At 33.6% G+C, this 27,038-nt stretch overlaps 5 protein-coding genes across 8 annotated transcripts in view; 3 read left to right on the top strand and 2 right to left on the bottom strand.

Annotated features, from left to right (window-relative positions):
* The window catches only part of Glut4ef (Glucose transporter 4 enhancer factor), a 101,006-nt gene extending 92,163 nt beyond the window's left edge, over window positions 1-8,843 (top strand). For both annotated transcript variants that reach the window (XM_070313804.1, XM_070313805.1), the window contains one exon: window positions 1-8,843. In XM_070313804.1, the coding sequence (XP_070169905.1) occupies window positions 1-213 (213 nt within the window). In that variant the 3' untranslated portion in view covers window positions 214-8,843.
* Window positions 8,844-12,424: 3,581 nt separating this feature from the next.
* On the top strand, window positions 12,425-15,049 carry Scsalpha1 (Succinyl-coenzyme A synthetase alpha subunit 1). Of its 2 annotated transcripts, none has more exons than XM_070313815.1 (7): window positions 12,425-12,625; window positions 13,543-13,778; window positions 13,842-14,063; window positions 14,154-14,258; window positions 14,331-14,534; window positions 14,648-14,782; window positions 14,871-15,049. In XM_070313815.1, exons 1-7 carry the CDS (start codon window positions 12,589-12,591, stop codon window positions 14,955-14,957), a joined length of 1,026 nt encoding a protein of 341 aa, XP_070169916.1. In that variant the 5' UTR covers window positions 12,425-12,588; the 3' UTR covers window positions 14,958-15,049. The 2 variants fall into 2 exon arrangements, with proteins under 2 accessions (XP_070169916.1, XP_070169917.1); XM_070313816.1 differs by having other exon boundaries at window positions 12,426-12,625; window positions 14,331-14,510.
* A 195-nt stretch (window positions 15,050-15,244) lies between these two features.
* Window positions 15,245-16,511, bottom strand: Alg13 (Alg13 UDP-N-acetylglucosaminyltransferase subunit). Its single transcript, XM_070313817.1, has 2 exons — window positions 16,112-16,511; window positions 15,245-16,016 (listed from the first exon to the last, which is right to left on the bottom strand). The coding sequence occupies exons 1-2, from the start codon at window positions 16,220-16,222 to the stop codon at window positions 15,600-15,602; spliced, it is 528 nt and encodes a 175-aa protein (XP_070169918.1). The 5' UTR covers window positions 16,223-16,511; the 3' UTR covers window positions 15,245-15,599.
* A 520-nt stretch (window positions 16,512-17,031) lies between these two features.
* On the top strand, window positions 17,032-23,038 carry Nup214 (nuclear pore complex protein Nup214). The gene is made up of 5 exons (XM_070313727.1): window positions 17,032-17,142; window positions 17,619-17,921; window positions 18,036-22,191; window positions 22,489-22,663; window positions 22,816-23,038. The coding sequence occupies exons 1-5, from the start codon at window positions 17,110-17,112 to the stop codon at window positions 22,841-22,843; spliced, it is 4,695 nt and encodes a 1,564-aa protein (XP_070169828.1). The 5' UTR covers window positions 17,032-17,109; the 3' UTR covers window positions 22,844-23,038.
* A 119-nt stretch (window positions 23,039-23,157) lies between these two features.
* Window positions 23,158-26,945, bottom strand: Ints4 (integrator complex subunit 4). Of its 2 annotated transcripts, XM_070313647.1 has the most exons (8): window positions 26,743-26,945; window positions 26,234-26,652; window positions 25,745-26,071; window positions 25,407-25,671; window positions 24,754-25,216; window positions 24,328-24,663; window positions 24,171-24,237; window positions 23,158-24,035 (listed from the first exon to the last, which is right to left on the bottom strand). In XM_070313647.1, the coding sequence occupies exons 1-8, from the start codon at window positions 26,791-26,793 to the stop codon at window positions 23,297-23,299; spliced, it is 2,667 nt and encodes an 888-aa protein (XP_070169748.1). In that variant the 5' UTR covers window positions 26,794-26,945; the 3' UTR covers window positions 23,158-23,296. The 2 variants fall into 2 exon arrangements, with proteins under 2 accessions (XP_070169748.1, XP_070169747.1); XM_070313646.1 differs by having other exon boundaries at window positions 24,171-24,663.
* Window positions 26,946-27,038: the final 93 nt, after the last annotated feature.

Genomic DNA, 27,038 nt, shown 5'->3' with positions numbered 1-27,038 from the left:
GGTACGCCCAACAAGCACATCAAATTATCCCCGCGGCCATTGCAAGCATGTCACCAACAAAACATAACAGCGTCCACGGGCAAACCGTCCTCCCCGCGACGAACGCGCAGCGATGTTAAAAAGTGTCGCAAAATCTACGGTATGGATGCACGCGACCTTTGGTGCACTCAATGCAGATGGAAGAAAGCCTGCACCCGTTTTTGCAGCGAATAGGCCAAGCGTCCGCCCCGTTCGTACGTCCGTGGGCGGAAACCCTTGTCAAGTCGACCTCAGAGTTTGCCAATGCTACGTTGAACATTAATACCAACTGCCAAATTCCAATCATCGTAAAAGAAAGCGAAGCGTTGAAAAGGCTTCCACGATTTGGAACACGAGACCACACCGTTATTGCCAGTTGTAGCGAAAACATTATATTCTATGGGATATTATTTCACCCATACCACTTATAAGAAAGCAAAGCGCATAAAACCAGCACCTCTTCTTCTTGTTTTACATTTTGTTTTCCGTTGTCGAAATAACAGGCATGCGTTTTCGATGACAAACGTCAATCTACAATGACGGCTGGCGGGTGGTTCTAAGGGCCGTTATTCGTGATGTAATATCTTTCTCAATTTAATCAACTCATAGAAGAAGTTCACGATGAAAGATTTATCTGAATAATTTCTGCCCGTATTTTGCACTTGGCAAACTCCGACCGGGTCCCTTAGCCGTAACGAGGGACTTTTCGATTAATAGATAGCGAATAATTGGCGTGCGGGGCGAGGCAATTTTAGACTGTTGCATTCTTTGCATTCTCAGAAGAGAGCGCGAAATACGGCCTCGCTCCCAACCCCGCCTGACAAAGAGAACCTTTTGGTTCGGTACGTATTATACAAGATACGCACTCGCATTCAAATTGAACATGCTCTTCGAAGTTAGCCGATTCCCGAATCGTTTCTTAGGTCATTGCGATAGATCTTCCTTCTTCCGCCAGAAGCGCAACCGTAACGCGCTCTCGGTAATGACGGAATTAAGGGCGTTATGTCGAGCCTCGGAGACGTCAGTCCCTGAGGAACGAGCGATCGAATCTAATAAATGAAGAAAAGATCGGCGAATCGATATTCGGTCTGACTGATGTTCAATGTTAAACGAACGCAGACAAGCAAGTTAAAGAGTCTTGCGTGAAAAAAAATAGAGCTACTAATTGTGATATTGTATCTAAATTCTGTGCCGCGAATCGAACAGGAAAGCGCAAAGGTGGGTAAAGGCGTGAAGAAATGAGAAAAAAAGAGAAACCAAAATTTTATACACCAATTATACTGCCAGATAAATAATTCAAAAATTGTTGTTCAAACCTCTCTCGCATGTTAGAGAGGCATTATACGGCATGCGTCGCCGTATACCGGGTTTAGCCTTGTTAACCTTCCGACGACCTAAGATCGTGTTCGCCAACAAAGGAGCTGCACGCGTATATTGGGATAGGCTACGCAGTTGAATCGATCGATCTATTAAGATCTAGTGAAGGTCTCGCTCTAGATGACACACTCACGAATTCGACACATATACACATATATAATCGCGCGCGCAAAGAACAATATGACATCATTTCTTATACTCCTTTTTCGCTTTGAGCCGTTCGCGGAACGATTTATTCATTTCAACCGATTATTTTGAAATATATTTGATCTCGATAATATTTCTAGCATAGTAATATGCAATGGACACTTGCAAATTTTATATATTGACAGATTTGACGAAGAAATTTTTACAAGTAAATTATATGTTCTAAAAGGATTCAACGTCGCTTAAAAATTTCTCCTTACAGCTACATTGGATTATAATATCAGAAACGAAAATTTATAAGAATCTTTTGCTTTTGTGCCACATAAAAAAATATTTCTTCGTATGTTACAAGTCATATTCACATATATAGTGAAATGAATTTAGTAGAAATTTTCTTTGTATTTATTTCTTGTTACCAAATCCATCATTTAATTTTTAATTTATACATGCCCTGCGTTTTTAACAAAAATGAATGTAACAATAAATAATGATTTATAACTATTTATATATTAATGATATGCGACAAGAAAATTAATTTGTGTTATACAGTACAAGATAAAACTCATCATTTATTCAATTATAGTTATATATTGACTCATAATTATATTCATATTTCTAATTAGAAAGTTACATTAACTTAATATATTATTTATATAATTATTTATATAATTATTATATTATTTATTGACACATACACGAAAAAAAGTAATTTATTTCAACATACAATTCAATATAATATTTGTATAATTTTTTCATTTCTGACATTATAATCTAATATAGTTGCAAAATGAAAAGTCGAGATTCTTAAGATTTTAATGCAATAAATGACAGAAGTATTTCATATTTAACGGAAGAAAATCGCGGTGAGACGTCGCATTAGATACCATATTAAATGGTTAAAAATAATAAAAAAAGCGACACACACACACTCGCCACAATAAAAGTTTCTTCCAATTTCCCAATCGATGTTCATATTGTAGTATAATTATCTTGTATATTACGTGTATTATCTTGTATATTTCAGTCCTCGTTTTATATAATTATTGAACTTAATGTGGTAAGGATTAGTATATTAATATTGTTTATTAATGATAATGTCACGGATTTAAATTTTATCAGCATAATGAAATGTTAATTCTATTGACAAAATGTACTCAAATTATAATTTGAGGGTATAACTAAAAAAGAAACGAATAATTCTCGTAAAGGTATCGGCACCTTTGTGTTCAAAACCATAAGTATCGCGTTGTCAGTATTTCACGATTTTTTTATCAATATCATTGTATCTAATAATTTAAAAAACAATCGTTCTGAAGTCATTTTGAAAATTATTAATAACATTGATTGCATTATTTAACATATAATGTTGTCGTCGCACAGAAAAATTTAATTTTTGCCTCTCTAAATTCGATGCTGTGCATTACAAGACACACTGATTATATCGAATTGTCTTTCAAATCTTATCGCGTTTTAGAATTTATAAAATAGTATTTACAATTGAGAATTATCATAGCGTGTTGATACGCGAGCACTAATGCACTGTTGCGAATGCTGATCGTATTAAAAATTTTTATACATAGCATGATATTCACAATGATATAGAAAATCATATAATATATAAAATACTCGCGAAATAAAACGTTAACATACAAGTACAGATAGCATAGAAAGTAATTGCCGTCCATGTAGGTTCCCTCCTGCGATCAAAATTGTTACGCTCGATTATGTCGACATAGTCTTACCAAGGACAATATCTAAACGGAAACTGCTAAAGAGAGAAGAGTGATATTATCATTTAATACTTAGTTATTAGCATAATTTTTCCGTCGTGGTTTTACTCTGTGCAATCTGTACGCATGTAATACATATAACGTTAAAGAAGTGCGGCGGTAACATTGAGGTTTATAATGTTGAAGAGAAATTGTTTCTAAAGTTCTATGTTCTACAGTTTTCACCGTAGAACATTTTTTAAAGATATTATTTTTAAAAAAATTTTAAAGTTCTATATATATATAACATTTTCTCGTTAACAGAAATATTTGTTAAGATATTTGGGATCTAATCCTTTAAACTTCATTTTCATATTTATTTTTATTCATCTATGATTGTACATTTAGAGTCATGTATATCTTTATGTCTGATGTTAAGCATCTTTTTCAATTAAATGCATTATATACAGTGCATCGTGATGCAGAATTGTGCCTGATAGTCCGGCAGTTACAAAATATCTGACGCTTGCATGTGTATGAAAGATTAAATCTCTAGCATTAAAAAATAAATATCGAATTGTATAATATTAAATTAATTTGAGTAAATAGATAATTTTAGATTTTTTTAAATCAATAATCGTCACAATATGTACAAATATTCAAGTACACACGATGTGTGAAAGTTTGAAAATACCAGAACTTTAGATGCGAAGGCATATATGACACTGAATGTACTTTATAGACGGATGTGTAGGTAAAACATTAAAGCGAGAATCAATCGCCAATTTAAATCATTGACGAAAATGACAAATAATAACAAATTATATTGTCCAATATATTTCGCGGTAATAATAATACAATCTTTTAGCTGATCGTTTAAGTCTTCAACTTTGGGTAAAAATGCGGTATGATGCGAAATTGCCACGCGAACTTATATCTATCATACATTTAGCAATAAATTCCCATTGGGTCTCGAAGAAGTTCGTGTAATATAATTTATTGCTGATCCCCGTGCACAATGATAGCTAGAGCCGACATAGCTAGCCGTGTTAGAAACTCTCTCGACGGGTGTCGCGTTGAAGAGAATTTTGGCGGATACCTTACGTGGGATGGCACTTCGCGAATATAAACAAAAGTACAAGCTCTTATTAACTGTGCCATTACGTATGCCAAATATTCTCTAATAAAAAAAATTAAAAAAAAACGAACGAGAAAGAACAAGCCCTATACGAGAGGACAAGGAATCTTACGAGCGATACAAAGTGAATAAATGGAGAGACGGTGGAATATACGCAAAGTTTAAAACATTTGTAACGAAAGCTTTACAGACTTAAAGATACCTCAGGTTTATTTCATACGAATACGTATCAACATACATCGTTGTTCTGTTCGAAGCGATCGATCGATTGATCGAAATAAGCTTTTGTAATGCTTCAACGCTCGATCAGCAAAAATATCGCTGTTAATCCATCGCTTCGATCTGGACGACTGACTGATAAACATTGAACCTTACAAAGTATAATATGTATTCTTCTTGCAATGTTAATGTCAATATTATTTAGTTAAATCTCCTCCCGTTGCAACGGCTTGAGGCACTGTGTAATATACATAGAATCGCATTTAATCGGCAGCCTGAAGATTTTCGAGATCGCGCGTCCTATTATCACGCACAACCTAAGCTAAATATTCTTCCCAGCGATAAGCAACGGAGATCCCCCCCATTGTCCGAGACATGTATTTCGACGTTGCTCTCGAGCGACTTGTGTGCGAAATATTTGCAAATATCCGATAATAACAGAAATAAGTATAGAGTACTAACGATACTAGGTGAGGAAGCGATAATTAGTGCGCAAACTCACCTAGTAATCATTTGCAAATATCTTTGATCATCGCCGGCTCTCCGCGAACGGAATCGTTCACGTTCACGCTCGCGGATAAGGGAAGAGAGCCGCCAATACCTTGAGTTGTGAACGCATCTCATTTGAAGCCAGCACTGCACATATAGTATATATGCGTTCGCGGTAATCGTCATTTTCGGGAAATTCACATTATAACCGGATTTTCGATCGATTCGACGAGCGGGCCAGTTAAAGCGAGCGATCGGGAGGTTTGGTAGTCCCGTTATTCGCGGGGCCCCATCGGAAGACGACGATCGCTCCCAGGGATTAATATCGGAGCTCTCTCCAGCACGTTCGCCGAGATACCGAAAGAAGGATTGTGTTTCGCGGATTAAAAGCTTAATGGCCGGGATTATCATACCAAAACGATCTCATATCGATTTAATGAACTGTAATTTTCAGCAGTATGTACGCGGCCGAGCCATATACATCGTACTCCAGGAACCGTGCGGCAGCTGTCGTTTCCCATACAGCACAGAACATTGCAGCAACATTGCAGCAACATTGCAGCAACATTGCAGCAACATTGCAGCAACATTGCAGCAATATTGCAACATTGTAGCAACATTGCGGCAATGTTGCAATGTTGCAATGTTGCTGCAATATTACTGCAATGGTGCTGTATGGGTTGTATCCCAGATTGTATCGCGATAAAGATGTTGTTAATAACGCGAACGATAGAATCTGTGATACGCGACACAAAGGGGGAGAATGCTGTTTATATGAAAAGTGATTTTTTAAGAGCATAAAATTAATTTGCTTAGATCATTTGCGCTCGGCCGATCGTACAACGTAAAGACACACATATTATTTTATTATAATATTATATTATATATTATTATATATTATATATTATATATTATATTATATATGATTACATTATTATATATATTATTATATCATTATTAATTTTTATTAATTATTATTATTGCATTCATCCTCGTCGACATTTTAACTCTTAACACTATTATGTATTAGCGTCACTCATAGTACGTTAAGTAATATTGTTAAAGCGCGAAATCTTTATTAATATTATTACGTTAGGTGAATCGTTAATATTACCCTGCGTTAAGAGGGTGTTTCAAGAGAAGGATCGCGCGCGTTCGAAGTGATTCAAAAACATCGAGCAGAAACCATGAAATCAGAACAATCGCTCGCAAGACGTGCAACCATCGACTCTATCATTCTTATATCCGTATATCGCTGCAAACGAGCTATCTATTTATCAATAATGCGTATAGTTATAAATGCTGTGATTATGTCGCATTATTTGACACTCTCTGATTATTCTGACTGAAAAATTACGATGCAACGTTAATTACATTTGAGTGTAAATCTTATCGTTAAGACATCGTAATAAAGATATCTAACAAAATCGTATATCAAGTTATTATTATCTCACCGTATATATATATATATATCTTTTTTTCTCATAAGACATGCATTCTCAAATGTGTGTAAAGTAAATATATAAATAAATTTTCTACCAAAATTGTGATATATGTAAAGAGATCACGCACAATTTATATATATATATTGATATATATATAAATGTGTGTATGTTATAAAAATTTAATGTTATTCTATCTCTAAGAATCTATTTTATTTATTTATGCGCGTATCTTTGTTTTACCGTTTCACAGATATTGTATAATGATAAAATTGAAGTGTGCGAGGATTTACGAAATTTAGATATGATAATTTATGCTAATCGTAAAATCATTAAATGTAAAATCATAAGATTAAATATTGGATCCCATTAAATTTCTCGTAGATATATTACGACGCTGTTTAGTAAGCTTTAATAAGGCAAATACAATCGGTAAGAATGATATGCTGTTATAAGTCACGTTTGATAATAAGTACTTGATGTTTTTCAGATACGCGCTGTGAGATCTCACAGTACTCTTGCTCAATGCATGTTTACTTGCATCTGTCACACAGATATCACCAAAAAGTAGTTCATATTCGTCGCCGGTCGGTACTTCGGTACTTATGCGATAATGTGACATAATCGCAGCTTTTCATTCTCGCCGCATGACTTTTACAATATTATACATTAGATCTGTATATAGCGTAGCTCATTCAAACACTTATACTTATATGCAAACGAAAAGAAGAAAAGAAAATATTTCAGACATCCAGACTGTGTATTGATTATATAATGCGAATTAATTTTCAATTAAATTATCCATCGGATATACAATATATACGTACACACACACACACACATACGTGCGCGTACATGCATACATACATACGTACATACATATATGCATACATACACATACATACATACAAACATGCATACGTACATAGATATAGTATACATACATTTACCTATATATGTATATATATATATATATATATATATATATATATATATGTATGTAAATGCATATGTATATATGTATATGTATATATTTTAACGCAAAGTCTAACGACGACACGCTGAAATTGATTTTGACAGATCGTATATATACTTTCGTAAACGTTTCTATACAATTTATAAGAGAAAGCACAAAAGAAAAAAGAAAGCAGGCGCAGAGATCATTCGCTAATAAATGCATATCTTGCGGATATAGACAGACTCGTTATTGAATCAAATGTACTTCGGAAGCATAAACGCATCGCAGCCGTACTTTTATAACGGGGATGCCTGTTGGATCGCTATACTGCCGAATCTTTGTATTTTATCCGTTCGTCGAAGTTCTTCTTTGTAGTGAGCGTATTTCTAAATCGCGCGAAGAATGTAGCGCGGCAACGAAGTAACTTGCAGTCAATGCCAACGATAGTAATATAATATACGCGATAAAAAAAAAAAAAAAAAAAACACCCAGAACGAAGGATAAAATCGCATTCGTGTATAGTGTCGAAACGAATTTGTATCGTGATGAGACGCGACACAAGTTCGTGCGAAGGAATTTTAGAGAACTTCTAAAATGACTGTCCCTTACTTAGTTAGTTTATTGCGCGTTTAAAAACATATTAGCATCTTAATACATGTTATAATATGTAATACGAATACGTAGCGAATAATAGGAAGAAGAGGCGCACTACGCGAAAAAGATTGTAATGCTGTAAATTGCCTTTTGTGCGCGAAACTGGCGTATTTATGCGTAAGCCGATAATGTGAGTTATCACCGTAGCCGAAAAAGCGCATAATTGCACCGCTGTTATTGGATAGAGAACGTACACAGCTAAAAAATTCATGTATATAATGCAAGTAGCACTACTATTCACACACGGTGTAAAGTGGTTGCGCAAGCTCCTTAGAAACCCCAAATTTGATATTTTTTTCGCCGTACATGCATCGAGAGAATGCGCATTGTGCAATACAATATATGCGAATTATAGTTAAGCTCATGATCATAAAAAAAGTTGACAGAAATTTACGTGCTGCGAGATATCGATATTCCTAATCTCTTTTAAACAAAAAATCCAATATCGATTTTCCCTCAAACTTCTTTCACGAAAGATACGATCTGATGTGATCCGATCACATTTATTATTTATGAAGAGAACCGTATGAATCGACATATATAGACAATAGAAGAAATAAAGAAACAAACTTCAAAAATTTTGTAAATAGTGATTTTTCATAGATTGAGAATTCTATTTCGCAGTATGAATTTTTCACAGAATTTTCTCTATATTATTAGACTGCTAACTCCCCAAATTTCGCTTATGTAAAATGGTCACGAAACGCATGTATTAAAGGCCATTACACGCAAAAAAGTTTTAATCGTAACCGTAAGGCCGTAATCGCAAAGTATGATGTTTATTCTTAGTACCTTCACTTACATGCGTACAAACTTTTAAACATTCAAAAACGTATATATAATATTCTAATCTCTTTGAGCGATGTATATACATAAACCCAGTGAGAAATACAGATGTCTATAGACGTCTAATAGATATCTAATAGACGTTTTTCCGATCGGTATTTCTCATTGGGCATACATATAAATTCATTGAAAATTATAATAAACAGTTTTAAAAAATCTTGTTTCTTGATAAACTCAATTGTTTTTAATTCCTGACACATTCATAATTGATGTAAGTATATATTCTGCAATTGCAGCATAATAATATAATAACTGTATATATAAAATTAAAAAATATATACCATTTGGCAATAAATGGAAATAAATACATGTACTCTGTTAAATTTTGCGATATAATGAATAGAGAATTAATTTTGCGTTACGTTAGAAAAGTTTATCGTTAGAGCAGAAGAAAACAAACACCAATTGGCGTATATAGGCAAATTCAAGTCAAAGCCTAACCATTCAGATAGAAGAAGAAGAAGAGCAGAAAGTTAAAGGCTTATTACATCTATTGTAGATCCGGCGTTACTGTTCACTGTGATTGGTCAATTTGCTTATGTCTTACGATTATGATTAAAATTTTTTTTGCGTAAAGACAGAAAGAAATCTGAGAAAAGCCTTTTGTGCGACGCTTTTTCTAGCTCGTACAGCGATGCCAACTGGAACCATTTTTCATATCCGCGCTAGATCCATGATTGTGTATCGAAAACATGGAGAAATATTATGGATTTATTAATATATATTTTATTAGATGCGCGTGATGTTTTGTCATTCTAGTATATACTATATACGGACAGCGATATAAGTTATTATTGAAGTATTTTTATGTAAATGCGCATGTGCAATGAAATAAATTTTCTTAAATTAATTTTCTTAATAAAAAATTCTTAATTTTTAAATATAATGTAGAAAATATCTACAATAAATTGCTTTCATATTAATTACGGTGGGTGATAGACCTAGATATCCCGATATTCCAGGTATTCTAGAGTATAATAATTAAGTAATGATGATATTTTCAGTTAGAACTATGGGCAAGACCCTTGTTGTTGCAGCTGGATGTATCCTTTTTCTCAACAAAGTTTTATACAATTTGTTACGAAATCTTACATTACATATTTATAATAGAATTATCCACAAATGCATATTAATATTTTCTTATAATATGTTTTGTTATAAACATTATTACATTTTATGTGAGAATTATATTAAGAATAATTAATTCTTAAAATTTTGAAAACATATTGGTCATTTTGTAACTACACACGTATTATACTACACATATTGTATATAAAATTTATTTTATGTATATATTATAATGTATCTTGTAATAAACCAATAATAGCTATAAAAAGATACTATCTTAAATATTCTTTTTAAGTTAACAACTTTTACAAAAAATATATGTTAAAATATATGTTTTTGATATATTCAAATGTATTATATTAAACCGAATTATGTGGATTAAACTATTATATTAATTATAAATAATTACGGACTTCTATATAATATATTAAAACTGCTAATATAGCTACATTTCATATAAGAACATATGAAGCAAGAGCAGTCATTTACAATTGGGCAGAATATCGATATGAATTCGATATTTGATCGATTCATGTCATTCAAATGCTATTCGTTCATTTTTTAAACATATACGTTTAAAACATTTTAAAAAGTAAAAATAAACTAAAAATATCAAGTGTATATATAAAAATAAAATTGTCAATGACTTGTAGCATACCTAGCTGTTTAAATAGATATTTTCTAAAGAAAGAAATATCAATTTCTTTCAGTAAGTATAATTTCTATTTTTCTTATTTTTTGAAAAACTAACTATTTTTATGTGTTATTAAATATGTATCAAATATTTATAAATAGACACTTTCATATGAAATATTACAGCTTTCGCTAAAGATAAAAATTGATTGATAACTTGGTTGAATGCAATAAAAAGATAAAATTGGACTCTTAGTAAATATGCTACAATCTGTAACGAACATTTTACTGCAAATGATTATTTTCATAGTCCAGAAGAAGCTCAGAAGACATATTTAAAACCAACAGCAAATATACAAGATGTTCCATCAAAAGTGGCCACCCCCTTTTATCTTTTAAATTAAAAGAGATGATAGACCGTAACAAATATACAGAGTGGGCCCAAACGTTCCGGCCAGACTTTGAGATTTTATAGGAAATTCAATTCTGAACAAAAAGTTTCCTATAAACATAAGTCGAAAAATGCTTTCTTAAAAAGTTAGGGCTTAAAAACTCTGAGAAATCACGGTTATTTTATACATTTTTACAAATATCGAGAGCATTTTAATTAAACGCATTTAATTTAACGCATTTTTTAATAAAAAGTACCATAATGAAAGTTATAGAGAATTAAATTATCTTCAAATGAAATAAAAATGATTGTAATACGTTCCACAGCCCATACAGAACATTGCAGCAATATTGCAACATTGCCGCAATGTTTGCAATATTGCTGCAATGTTCTGTGCTGAATGGGAGGTTTTGAGATAACCACTGTTTCAAATGTACAAAAAAGTGTTTCTTCGGCTATCGACGGTAAAGCTTTTTAAAAATATTTTTCATTTATGCTGTTATGGCCTTAGTTAATTTTTAATATTTATCTTGCTTATTGGTTATTCCACTAAAAAAGTTTTACTTTTTTGCATTGTTTAAACTAATCACCATAGGAGGATGAAAGAAAGAGTAGAAGGTGAAAAGAAAATGAAATAAAAAGAAAATGGAACTTAATAAATTTCTTGGAAAAAATTAATAAAAATAACAAAAATAAAAATCTTTTTCTTTCATAAAACTAAAATAATCCTTTTCTTCAAATTAAAATAGCTGTAATAGTAGAAAATGAATAAAAACATAAAAAAAACTAATTGTTTTCAAAATGTGTATATTTTATTTAATTAATTATAAATAAATAATTATTATTAAATAAATATATATTTAATTATTATTAAATAAATATATATTTAATTATTATTAAATAAATATATATTTAATTATTCTAAATAATATAATATAATAAAATAAGTATTTGTATATAACTAATAAATAATTGTTATTATATATATATATATATATTCTGCCCAATTGTAAATGGCTGCCCTGGCTTCACCTGTCACTACATCGCTGTTAGCAGTCTATTATATTATATAGAAGCTGTGTAAATAATAACCGCGAGAGGCGAAAGCATCATTCCTACCGTGAATATACGGACATAACCTCTACCAGCTTTTACATAGAAACTGAAAATCTATATCTCAGCGTTGGTAACCCTGAAATTAGAGTTTTTGAGTTTCTGTTACCGCGCGGGGTCTCCAATAGAAATTCACCAGTAGAACAGATCCTCTACGTATAGCCAATCAGCTTAGGTGTTTAAAAAGCGATCTTCAATTCTATTTTATCGCAAGTTCATGGTTTGATCGAACCAACTCTGTATGATATCTGTACTGTCTGTATATGATATTCTCTCCTGGACTTGACCTTTTTGTCAGATCACAGTACCTATATTACTTCTAATGGTGGTCCGTTGTTAATTTAATTTTCAACATTGCCTCCTCAGTGGAAAGAACAAATTAAAAGATGGCTGTTGCTGCCAGGGCATTTTCAAAATTTACAGGTGGGCGCATCATTTTTTTTCTCGCGGATCCTGTAATATCTCCTTGTCTCTCCAATGTTCTCTTGACTTTTGCACATTTGAACAGCAACATCCTGAGCTTTTTTTCTTTTCATATTGTGATTGCGCCATACGCAGCCTGTGAACGGACTAAAAATAATACTGACAGCCCGCGCTTGTCATGATAATATTTTATTATATAAGAAAGGACATAATCGTGTCGTCTAGGAGAGGATCATACCTTATAGGAAAATGCGCGTTTCCCTAATTAAGAACGATATACGAGCCTGTTTCGTGTTATATGAGAAGCAATTGGATGATCTGTTCGCTTCTGTAATAATCGCAATTCTTTTTGCGACGATAACTCTCATGCAATTAATTTTAGCGATATCTATCCTCTTGCACATATTAATCTTTCTTTGGTTCTTCTTAGACTAATAAACGTTTTAAATTGCATATACATACATTTTAATCAATGTGTTCGTTATTTTCTTTCATGATACTCGGAAAATGTCAGATTATATTCATTACATATAATTTGCAATGAGAAGACTGACAATGAGCTGAAAATCTTCAAATTTGATATTGCTAAGAATAAGGAGGGCAATATAAATATACTTCTTGTTTTCAACTTTCGTATAATATTAAATATATTTTTGTATATGCAATATAAAATATATTTTTGCTCTAAGAAACGGTTTATATATTAATATCAGTTTTTATATAATATTTTTAAGTAATAAATATGTTCTATTTATATATATATATATATATATATATATATATATATATATATATATATGTTTATATCTCACATACATATACATATACAATATCTTAATTCTATCATAATAGACTTATTTGTATTTATTATTATTATTATTATATGATGTTACAGTTATGTGTTATAATTTTTTCAGTCAGAAATTGTAGAACTTTGTTACGCTCTCAGATGAGATTTAATTATACAGAAACTAGGAAGAATTTAAAAATTGATGCAAATACCAAAGTGATATGTCAAGGTTTTACTGGAAAGCAAGGAACTTTTCATTGTCAACAAGCTCTTGATTATGGTACAAAGATAGTAGGTGGAGTTAGTCCTAAAAAGGCAGGCACAGTACATCTTGGAAAACCAGTATTTAAGACAGTTAAGGAGGTGAGTGTTGCTTTTTTTTACAATATTTACTATAATATTTAAATTAATTGTTATATTTTATAGGCAAAAGAAGCAACTGGAGCTTCTGCATCAGTTATTTATGTTCCTCCCCCAGCTGCAGCATCAGCCATTATGGAATCAATTGATGCTGAGATGCCTTTAATTGTTTGTATTACAGAGGGTATTCCTCAGCACGATATGGTTAAAGTAAAAAGACGATTGCTTGAACAAAATAAATCGCGTTTGATTGGTCCAAATTGCCCTGGGATAATAGCACCTGAACAGGTATGTATGTAGAAATAACTTTAAATGTCTTTTTTTTTAGAATTAAATATAAATATATATTTATTATTTTGTATATATATAATGTTCTAGTGTAAAATTGGTATTATGCCTGGCCATATACATCAAAAAGGAAAGATTGGTATTGTCTCAAGATCAGGAACTCTAACTTATGAGGCTGTAAATCAAACGACCCTTGTAAGTATATATTTCAATAGTTACATATATTAATAAGATATTAAATATATTACAATAATGTTTTGTTTCAAGGCAGGGCTTGGGCAAACATTATGTGTTGGTATTGGCGGCGATCCATTCAATGGCACCGATTTTATCGATTGTTTAGATGTATTTCTTACTGATCCAGATTGTGATGGCATTATAATGATAGGAGAGATTGGTGGTAGTGCAGAAGAATTAGCAGCAGAATATCTCATCGAGAAGAATACTGTTGGTTGCTGTTCTGAGTTATTGGTACCCGAATCCCAACCTATCCTAATCCTGTCTTAATTCGTCCTTGAGTTCATCATACAATTTAATATATCATATCGTGCTTACATTCTTATAATGTATATATTATGTTGTAGGGTGGGAAAGCTAAGCCAGTAGTATCATTTATTGCTGGTATTACTGCACCACCAGGACGAAGAATGGGACATGCTGGTGCTATAATCTCAGGAGGAAAGGGTGGTGCGCAAGATAAAATTAATGCACTTGAAAAAGTGAGTAGCAGTTTCATATATCTCATTAACATTATATATATATAAAATGTTTTAAATCAAACAATATACATGAGTTTTTTATTATTAGGCTGGTGTAATAGTAACAAGGAGTCCTGCACAAATGGGTAATGAACTTCTAAAGGAAATGACACGACTTGGTTTGGTCTGTAATTAAAACATGCACTACTATAATTCTGTGTAGTTTCCTTCATGTTCATGTATCTTCATGAAAAATAAATTGAAAGTACAGCAATAACTCACACAGAACATAGTAGTGTAATATATTGAATGGAAATTATTTCATGTACTAATAATATATTAACTATTCTCATTGCCATATATATATATATATATATATACATAGATCAAAGTTAAATATAGCAGAAAACTGATATTTTTTAAAGAATTTATTTAACTGCAAACAATTGTTTATAATACTTTTATCTTAGCTGTTGCGTTAATAGTGGCAGATGTCTATTAATGATTTACAAATTATCTAAGGGAACGTTAAACTGCCATTTGTCTATAACAGTTTTGACTAATGCAAAGTTATCAATTTTTCTATGTAAGCATAGTTTTTTGAACGGTTGTTTAAATATATACATAGTATATTTTATTGTAAATTATATCAAGCATAATATATTACACAGTAATCTTTAAATTCTATGGATCGTGTATCCTTATATTGTAAAGTGTGTTACAAATTGAAATATATATATAAATTTTGCTGTTTGTTCCCACAGCTATTTGACTTTTGTATAATTGTTATAAAACAGTCAATCTTCTGACATTCTATATAGAAGACAAAACTGTTTTATCACCTAAATCCCATTATTTTATTAATATAATTAGCAATATCTATACTTTTGTCATTAACAAATGGTTTCAATTTTGCCAAGTCCATTGTTTGTACAATGTGCAACAAACTTTGACAAGTACAGTAATATAAATATTCGTCCTTGTATAGCTGCTCAGCTAGTTCTACTTGGTGATTGTCCATGAGAAGATCATTGATCACTACAATTAAATGTTTGCGTTTTTCTAAAGCTTCAAGTACGCTTCCCGCACCCGCGTGGCTTATCACAAGATCTGCTGATTGCATATACTTTCCAATGGACGGACTTAATTTAAATGTTTCTATTTTATCGAAACCATAACGTGCAGTGCAGTCCAGTTTTAAACTGCTATTGCCAATTTGCAAAATTAGATTTCTGTAATTACGCACTGATAGGGCCTAAAATCACAATAGTAATTATAAGCATGGAAATTATAGATAAGTTTTATAAAATATAAAATAAATTTAAATAATAATGTAACATGTATTTTTACCTCTAAAACTGTACGATTTAGTACAGTAGTTATAAGATCATCAAATTTTGTTGTGCCAACAGTAACAAATACCGTTTTATCTGGCATTGCGTTGTATTTACACTGTTTCATGTATCAGAAATCGAAACAATTATTTATTATTCTTTATTCATTTTTTTTAAATATTTATTTAAAACACTATACATGCAAGATTGTCAATTGTGAACCATTTCATCTCTCCAATTACATCAACCTGATTAGGTTAACTTTATTTTTCTTTTTTGTTAGTAAAGGACTCTGATTTAGAACGAGGTAAAGAATCGCTAATTTAGATTTAAGTATTTTTATGATATTAATTTTTCTATATAATTGCATCAAAATATCCGAATTAAATAAGTCTAGCTTATTTATATATATATATATGTCTATCAAGTCTGAGCTCGTTTACACGAAATTAAGCTTTTCTCATAAGTGGACAAAAATTCTTTGCATTATCAAGTGATCGACCAATCCGGATGGGACAAAAATTTTTTTGCTCTAATTGGTCAGAAGATTGAAGATTTGAATTTAATTAATCAGAGTCGAAAAGGAACTAAAATCTCCTTGTCTTGATTGGTTAAATTTCAATCTTGAATCTTCGATCTCAATCTTCAATGCGTACGTGTGATACGAGCTTAAAGCCCGTATCAGACTATGCATTGAGATGATTAAAATTTGACCAATCAGGACAAGAAAATTTTAGTTTCTTTTATCCTGATTGGTCAAATTATAATCTTCAATACGTAGTCTGATACGGGCTTAACGCAAGTGGAATGCATCCCTTGCTCACTGTAAATGCGCGATCATTTTATATTTTCGTAATCCAAAATGTTGCGATGCACTATCATGCGAATTGTATTTTAGTGCTTATTGAGTCTATTGAAATTTGGTTAAAACGTGTACTCCGTGTTGGATATACGTTGATCTTATTTATTGTTATTATTCATTATTTATGAAAAGATATTGTAAAATATATAAAAATGAAGACAGCGCTGGATCCAATATATGTACAGGTATCATGTGTCATTTTATTATATCAGAAATTGTTTAATAGATCTTAGTACAACCGGCGAGAGTATGTTTGTATTGAATATCACTTTGAAAATCACTTTGAAAATCATATCATATGCAACTATGTATTCACAATTATCTATCTTATATTCTTTTTACTCGTTTTCTCTTATGAAATAAATTACTTTTTTACCAATTATAAAAGTTTAATACACATTTTTTATATAAACGACATAGTGATCTTTAAATGTCGAGATTTTGGATCAATTAGATTATGTAAGATAATATATATATATATCATTTTGTTGCTTAACAAAGTTCTCAAATGCAATAAATAGGTGATCTTCAAAAAGTTGATGCAGTCTGTTTTCGATATATAAAAATCAAATATTGCACGAATTTAAATTCTGTAAAGTATATATATATAAATGATTATCTTGATATTCAACAATTATTAACTATTGTTTTTATATTTTAGGAATTTTTATTTAAACAATCAAATATATCTCAAGTATTTGATTTGAAAACCCCCACATATATTCCTATTGCTTGTAATCTTCTTGTGGCCGACAAAAAACGAGGATTGCTTTATATAGGACATGATGATAAAATTATTGTCTTAAAACCGGCAGAGGAGAATAATGCAGAATGGAAGATAGAACTTCAATTACCAGGCGTTATATCAAAAATTGCAATTAATTGTGATTATAATTATATTGCTGTAGCAGTAGCACTGAAGCCTACAATATTGATATATGATGCCCATTCTCTAGCTAGAAATGTATGCGTGTAGCATATTTTTTCAAAAGTCTTAAAACTTTTAAATTTATTACAATATTATAGAAACATTTAGAAATTGAATTTTTTTATTATTAATCAGTATATTAATTTTCAGAGTCTTATCTTGTTACTTGAAATAACATCATCAAACAAGCTAGATACTTATGTGAAAGATATAAGATGGAACCCTACTGTACCTACAATGCTTTGCACTGTCACTAGTGATTGTACTATTGGCAGTTTCCAATTAAGAGTAGATGAAGAAAATTCTGTACCAAAAATATCTATACTTTCCAAAATATCGAGCGAACCACAAGCTTTGTGCGCAGCCTGGAGTCCTAAAGGCAAACAAGTAGCAGTGGGTTGCAAAAATGGAGATATTGTACAACTGAAACCAGATACCTTGAAGATTGCTAGAACTATCGCGGGTCCCTCGCCGTCTATCGGAGAAGTGATTAGTATCTTGTGGATCAGTAATTATCAATTCTGTGCCGCATATGTGAACAGTGAGCGACACACAAATGTTCTCATCATCGACGCACCAAAAGGGGAAGTAAACGCCACATTTACATGTTATGAAGATATCACATATGGTTTTCCTGACGCCGAGGGAGAAGGAAGTATTCTTCGTTATTATTTCGAGCATGTGCCGGAATGGGGACTTATCATAGCAGGTAGTAGTACCAGTAGTGAGATAGCTGTATTAGGTACTACAGATGGAGGCACAAATTGGATTCAATGGCAATTGGTTGACAGCGGTAGGGCTCAATTGCCTCTGATGAGAACCACGGAAATTTATCCTATGGGTCTAGCTGTGGACAAGTCCCCAATTAACAGATTACCATGGGGTACAGATTCCACATTGCCACATCCAGTTCCCATTTTACACATTCTTGGAACATCTGGTCAATTATGCAGCTTTCACATGGTCAATTTGACACCGAACTGTCCTGCCATCAATATACATCCTACAGAGATTATTTCAGTACCAACACCGTCGCAGCCTAGTACTTCATCCGCGGAAATATCATTTACTATGAACGCTGCGGTGACCAGCACACCACGTCCGAAGCAACCAGAGATTGTATCTGAACGATCAAAGTCCGTTCCGATGACGAATATATTTGGCGATTCTTTGAAAGCAGCGGGATTTTTTCAACAACCCGTAGAACAGCCTGTGATACAACCGAAGCCGCAAGAAGAAAAAGCTGTACCACTCGCGATCACAAAGCCCATTGTGCCCAGAGAAATAGCAGCGCCAGAATCTATAAAGACAGAAACCAAATTAGTGGTGGTAGATAAAGAAGCAAGCATACCACAAACGGTGGAACAGAAAGCTTCCATAGACGATAGTATACGGATGCGAGCTTATTTGCAGGAGCAAGCGTTGTTCGAGAAAGAATTACGAAATAGATTGGAGCCACAAGTATGGGAATGCGGTACGGACGAAGAAAAGAAACGGCTTGGAGAGACATCCGCCGTCATAGAACAATTCTTAAGGGATTTAAAAGAAACTACTAATAGTTTATCCAGTGATATAACTTACTTGAAAGCTCTGTTACTTCAGTCATTCGCATGGGTTGAAGAAACTAAATCAAAAAATGCAGCTACTGCTGATATCACTGGTAGAAATTGTAGCGATAACAGCAAAATAGCGGATCTGCAACGATGTTACTACTATACACAGACACAACTCAATCAGGTTAGTAAAATTTTGGATCTGGAATGGTCGGAGCATAAAGCACAGGAGAGATCGAAAATGAAAATTCCTAGTTTGGAATATGTATATCAGAATCTCCTGCTACATAATAAGATTATTGCGAAAGAAAAAGAGAAGCTCGAGCAAATTTCGCGACGATGGAAGTCTCTTAATCGTTCATTGCTAACCGGTGATGTACCCAGTCTTAATCGTTCGATAGCGAATCTGCATTTGAATTCGCACGAGAAATCGTTGGTTATGCGAAAAACCGACGTTATTGACGTTCGCTGTAAAACTATCGCCTCGAGGACTTTAAGTTTTACACATGACAAGCAACTTAAGTTAAAGATATTACTCACCGAATATTTCCCGAGAATTATTAAGCCGATGAATCCGTCACCAATTCAAGATCGTTTAAAAGCCACACTGTTTTCCTTAGCGTCTCTCAGTCCTGCGGTCACTGAGGCTAAGACCAAGACCGAATCATCGATTGTTAAACAAAGTACCGTCGTCAAGCAGCAGACAGTAATCGAGAAGCAGATCAAGGCACAAAGTCCCCTCGCTTCGTTAAACAGTATCGTTGCGAGAATCGGTTCATCTGATACGAACAATAGTATTGTTACTCAGAACAAAACTCAGCAAAAGCCACTTTTTACAACCATCTCTTTTTCTCCCGCGATGTCTGTCAAACAAACAGACAAGAAGGCTATTCTACCAGCAACTTCCATAGTATCTCAATCCAAACCGAAACAGGATCTTAATGTTAACTTTCCGTCGTCTATTACATTTGGAACACCGCTAAAATCTCAAGATATCATTTTTCAAAAATCTCCACTTACAGATGCAACTGCCAGAAGTAATAAGGAATCTACGATCAACGATAGCATCCCTAAAGCCCCGGAATCCGCTTTATCCTCCTTATCGACCGGTATGTTAAAGGATGTATTATCAACGGAATATCCGTTAACAGATACTGCTCGTATAGGAATTGTTCGTAATCTTCCACCGCTCTCCGTAACACAAGCCGTGAAAACAGATACTGTGGCTGCTGCTACATTCAGTTTCGCTACACCTAACGCTGTTCCATTTGTTACGAAAAATTCATCCTCTGGAATTGCGCTCGACACGACAACCCTGTCCTTCGCTTATTCGAAATCCAATACCACTGTGGAATCATCCGTAACACCAATTCAAGCACCGATGCAAACGCCGATTGATCTATCGGCTCTGTCGTTGACTCTTCAACCGACGAATCATTCGAGCAACAATGTTGATGGAAAGGTAAATACAATCGCGACTTCTATGAGTTTTGCTGCACTTGCCCCTGCTATAACAACACAGGTTTCCACGATGAGTGCCGTTGTTACAACTATCGGCGGGGTTACTATCAGCCTTGTAGATCCGAGTATCACTCAACGTAAATCAATGGAGATGCCATCCATCAGCCCAGTCACCATTGAGAAGATTACCACGTCTGAAGCAAAAACATTTAATTTTGGATCTAAAACTACTCAGGTTCCTCCGACTTCGTTATCCGCGACATCGATATTTGGTGACCAAGCTATCATAAAAAATACAGCTACGGTTCCAGAAGTGACGACTACGACACTGCCTGCTACAACTTTTGATGCAGTCGCTTTTTCATCGATTACACCTACATTCGGAACGTCAACTCCGGCATCGACCGCATCAGTCTTCAGTGGATTCACATCAAACATGTCCGCCGGTATTACTGTCACTTCTTCATCAGTAACATCTGTAAGCAGCAGCACCCCGTCTCCTTTCCAGAGCTCTCTCAGTAAACCAACGTTTGGTGAAACTACGGCTGTTAGTATACCAGCCACAAATTACGGAATTAGCTCTAGTAGTACCTCTGCGGGCACAATCCTATTCGGCATTTCTACGATAACGACGACAACGACAACGGCAGGCTCAGCGGTAGCAGCAGCTTCGATTACGCCGGCATTCAGTAAAAGCAGCTCGATAGTATCTCCGGTATCAAACGCACAATTCCCGAGCGTTCAGATATCTGCGTCATCTGCGCTGAATGTCTTCGCAAAGCCAATAATTAATCCCGCGTCAACGCCGTTCGGTAATACCACGAGCTCCGTGTTTTCTAATGTGTCCGCTCCAACATCTTCAAACACCTCTATGTTCGGGGGCAACAGCAATCCCATCTTTGGATCAACTCCGTTATCTCCTCCGAGCGGAAATATCTTTGGCGGTAATGCGACAGAATTCGATGCATCAGCACCACCGGGAACTATATTCGACACCGGTACTCCGAAATCTGGTATAATGTTCGGCAGGGCAGCAAATACATCTCCATCTACTTCTCCATTTGGTAGCGCGACCAGTAACGCATCTCCGATAGTCGGTACTTCCGCCACGAACACCAATGTCTTCAGGTCTACGATACCCAACGCGTCTCCGATACAGCAACCTATACTTGGCGGTAATCAACCCGCTTTCGGACAGACTTCTACTTTTGGTACCAAACCGGTCTTTGGATCGTCACCTATCTTTAGAAGTAATTTCGGCTCAACCCCTGCGTTTGAATCTCCTAGCATAGGTAAATATCTATGTGTGTATGTGTGTGTGTAGCTCATACTATTATAATATTCACAAAATTATTTATATACACACGCAAATACATAACAGTTTTTGTTTTACATTCCTATTTTTAAATATTTTTATATGAGTGAAAGAGAGGAAAAATTCTTATTATTAGTTCTTTTGAAACCAACTAAAATGTATATATGATGTTCTTATTTAATCTTATGGCACAAAAATTTTAGTTTCAAATATCAGATAGTTGATTACATTATTCTGCATACCTGTCATAATAAAAAAGAAATGTTATAAATAGGTTTTGGAAGTCCATCCGTTATGCAAGGTAGTTCTACAATGGAAAATATGTCAAAGTTATTCGGAGAAGTAGCAGGCAGTAGTACATTTGAATCTTTAGCCAATCAATCAGATGGTCTCAGTTTTGGTAGCTTAGCTCAAAAGAATCCAGAACCAGAGAAACCTACATTCACTGCGTATGTAGTATTTATATCAATAAGTTTTTAATTGATTACATAAATTGATACTAATAATTCATATTGATAATTGAAAAAGAAGAAACATATATATGAAAATGCAAATAACAAATGCAAACAGCAAATAATAAATAACAATTATTTTATTTCAGCGGCAGCTCGTTCTCTAGTTGGAGGTGAATAAAATACGATTGCGCGGCAAACTTCTTTTTAAAATTGTTATATATCATTCACATTAGGAGCCAAGAATGATATAATTACAAATTGTGTGCATATTGTTTTATATTCAGAAAAATGAACTTTTTATGGAAAAAAATGTGCTCTTCTATGTATATCTTGTACTATTGTAATAAATAGAAAACAAAATTAGGTTTTATAATAAAATATCATTCGCATTGAAAAAATAATCGATTAAGTAATATTATAATTTGAATTTAAACGAGCAAGGGCCATTTGATCATTTATGTTAAGCGAGAAGAAATGATAAAAGGCAATTATAATCTTATACTTTTTATTGCTATTTCCCACTCAAGTGAAAAACAGTAAAGTATTAAATTTTAATCTATAAAGACATGTACAAAATAAACTATCGAAAAGAGAAGTATACACATAATTATTGTAATAATGATGTAATCATATGCCTCTTTTGATGGCTTTCGGTGCAATTGATATCTTAGTAGGTTTACATAGATCAATCACGCATGGATCATCTAAAGGCGGATGTGTACAAATCGAAGATGATGGTACCAATAGTGCTAAGGAGATCTCTACGTTACAAGGCTCCATCCATACTTGATGTGACAAAAGAACTGTGGTCCTTAATCTGTAATCTTTCTGATCGAAATGCTGCATACGCAAATCCGATTGCCGCGGTAATAATAATTGCACTTGTTGATCCGGGTGTCTCAGCTTTATTCGCAGCATAGCCGGATCGCGTAGATTCAATATCTTTGCATTCAGAGGAATTCCCAATAAAAGGCCACCTGTGAATTTTAGCGCGGCATCGGCGTCGCCCCTTGGTTCCTCGATATATGCTCGACAAAAGCGCGTTGTTGCCGATGGTCTTGGCAATCTTTCATCTCCTTGCGCCATTGGCGTCAAGAGCAACGGTAACAAGAGCCGCGTCAAGGAACCTGGCTTTACGTCCGCTAGACTAGGGATTTGTAAAACCAGAGCTTTGGAAAAGAGTGGTAGTCTCGATGTATCTTGAGGCAAAGCGTCAGCTTCTGATAGAAAATGACGAGCCAGTGGTAACGCGCTACCGGTCGCGCTCTTGGTCACCCTAACTAATTCTATAGAAAGTACTTTCAACCACATATCATTAGCCAATATAATTTCAGTTTCGCCCAATCCACTAAATAAACGTTGTAATCTAGAAAAAAATTTTTTCAAAAATGATGTAAGCATGACTGTAAATAAAATTTTATTTATTATATTAAAATTCTTTATTAGCATAACATAGTAGCATAATAAAACGATTTTCTGAATGTGTATTGAGAATACATACTTTTGCGCGTGTTGAAGAAGAACGGAAATGTTGTTGCTAGTATTCGGTATTGGACTAGCCGAGATAGCTAGCGTCCCCGATGAAACAGAAAACTCTTTAAGAATGGATTTTAATAATAGCAGACATCGAATGTATAGTGCAGTGAAACGTGCTGCACCTTCCATGTGATGATCCATCTCTGCTAAGCAATCAAGATCAATTGCCGCAGCTTCCAAAAGCTGTGTATGAACTCTGCCTCCTGGTCTGGCATTCTCGATACCAGCTACCATTTTCTCCAAAAACTCTCGACCACGTTGATCTCTATTCTCCTCGTTATCCATATCTTCCATTTTAATCCCCGATCCGTTCGTAAGTGCTGGCCGTAATCGTGGAACTAGATGCGGCATAGTATCGCGCAAATAGTGATAATGCTTGGAAGCATGTTCTGTAAATAGGGCGTGCATACTTGGACAATGTAACGCAGCATTGAATATTAAAACGAGCACACTTGCATCTGTTATAAAAAGAGTTAAGGATATCGAATGCACACACAACTTTAAAATCTAAGATAATATTTACGTAGTAAAAATAAAAAAAAGGATACAGGACGGTTCATCCACATCTGGTTCGGGTGTGTCGAAGAAAGGATGTCGGCCGAGAAGTTGCGGTACTAGAGGCAACGTTAAGTATGGATGTGACGCGCCTAATGCTGCCAAACAACTCCTAATGCTTTCTCTATCTTGAGGATAACGAGTCAAATTGTCCAGCAAACGATTAACACACATATAAAGACAATTTGTGGTGGCGAGGTGACTCGCGGCTAGCATAGCGTGCAGACCTTCTCTCACTTCTCCCGAGAAATCTTCCAACGCGCCTAAAATTGTTTCCAATTGATCTTCTCGTAGAGTCACGCTTGTCGACATTTTCCTCAAAGATTCGATAGCTCTTAATCTAACATCTTGAATTTCATCGTTGAACATATCCACCATAAAGTCTAATGAAATTCTAGCTATACTCGGCTGTTCTAATGAAAGCGTGCAGAGTGCTTCAACCGCTGCAGTTCTTACCTAAAATAAAGTTTATTTACAAAGAATAATAAATAAAAAGCAATCATAGAAAAAATAGATGAAATAAAATTTAATTGAATAACGAATTGTCAGTTATCCAATTGTTTAAAATATATCAATAAGAAGCTTATTGAGTTTAACTGGATGATCTAACAAAACGGTATTATATATCATACTGAATAATTTATACCTCTAAAAATTCATCTTCTAAACCATGAATAAATGCCCCACAAGATCCACTTTTTTCTTCAACTTCAGATCTATCTGTTTCGACTATTTTTTGTTTTTTATCTAGTGCTTGTTCTATGTAACGACGCGATACACTTTTCATTGTTCCTAAAAGGGACATTGCTGAAGCTCTTACACGAGGTGATAAATCACCCATCAGACTACAAATTTGTGAAAAAGCACAATCCACCATACGTATATCTTCTCCATCAGATCCAACAACAATACTGCAAGAGCATGTAAAAGAGTTTATAACAAAAATTTATTTTTTGAATATATTTATATCTTTATGTTACTGACTTTTCTGGATATTCCTTGCCCAAAAGCCAGATAAGTTTTAAAACAACTCGGCGTACAATTTCATAATCATCCCGAAGAGCTGCACATGCTTCCCTAAAGAAACTTGCCGGAAGTCTACAACCTCTGTGAGAATGCAATTCTGCCATGGTTTCAAAAGCTTGTGCACGAACTCTTGGATCTTGAGAATGAGCATAATTGCCAATTAATGTTAAAATATCATCAGCAGCATTCGCTGTTAGATAACGTCCAATGATGGAAAGACATCGTGTTTGAACGCCATGCCATGTATCGGGCAAATGATCTTGTGCAATCTTCAATACAAGTGCTCTGAAAAAAAAAGAAAAATATGAAATACTTTTATCAACTTATTGATAAGTTTTTTTTTTTAAGTTTAGGCAAGTTTTTATTGCATATACATGACATAATTATTTCTTGAACAATCCAAAAAAGATGGGAAAGATATAAGATACAAGATAAGAAATTATATACCTTTGATAATCTCCTAATTTTAATATCGTTGCTAATCCCTGACTCTTTACTCTATGTGATTCCTCATTTCTTAAAAGTTCAGCTGTTTCATTTACAATTTTTGCTTTTTCCACTGTATCTGGTGTCACTTCTCCTAATTCAGCGAATACCCAAAAAATCTTAGCTCGAACTGCAGTTTCATTCTCAACAACAAATCTTTCTGTTAGCTTTTTTACAGCTATGGGAACATCCTCAGGTGCTATATATGCTATAGAATCCGAGATACGAACAAGCAATTGTAATGCATCATTTCCACTCTTACATTTCTCAAGACACTCTATATAAGCTAATGCTGAACTGCCTTCGGTAATGTTCTTTGTACCACTTGTTGACAATAGCCTTAGAGTTTTCAATCGTTTAGTTGGAGGTTCATTTATAACCTAGATAAACATTTTGTGGTTCATTAAAAAAATGATAATTTATTTATATTTTATGAAGGAAAAGAAACATATGATATACTATCTTATTACCTGGCTCTGAGTGAATTCAGCTAAAACTCGTTTCTTCATTAGAGCTGCCATTATTAATAAACACCTTATACCATTATAAATTTACGTACTTTTTTTTTAGAATCAATTTAGTTATCAAAAATAATATTTTAACATTTTTGATAATCATATATATATATTACAGATGATTGCAGGCACACTATCATATATGTACTCATATATTGTCGCGATAATATACATATATTTCTAAATAGAAATCTGTATTACCGACAGTGAATTGTATCATTCCAATTATAACTGAAAATATGTGAAACATA

The sequence above is a fragment of the Polyergus mexicanus genome, unplaced genomic scaffold (assembly GCF_030449975.1).
Source record: "Polyergus mexicanus isolate NDT 795.1 unplaced genomic scaffold, iyPolMexi1.0 SCAF_25, whole genome shotgun sequence".
NCBI lineage: Eukaryota > Metazoa > Arthropoda > Insecta > Hymenoptera > Formicidae > Polyergus > Polyergus mexicanus.
The sequence above is the reverse complement of the archived record's forward strand: the minus strand, read 5'-3'. Positions and strand labels throughout refer to the sequence as shown.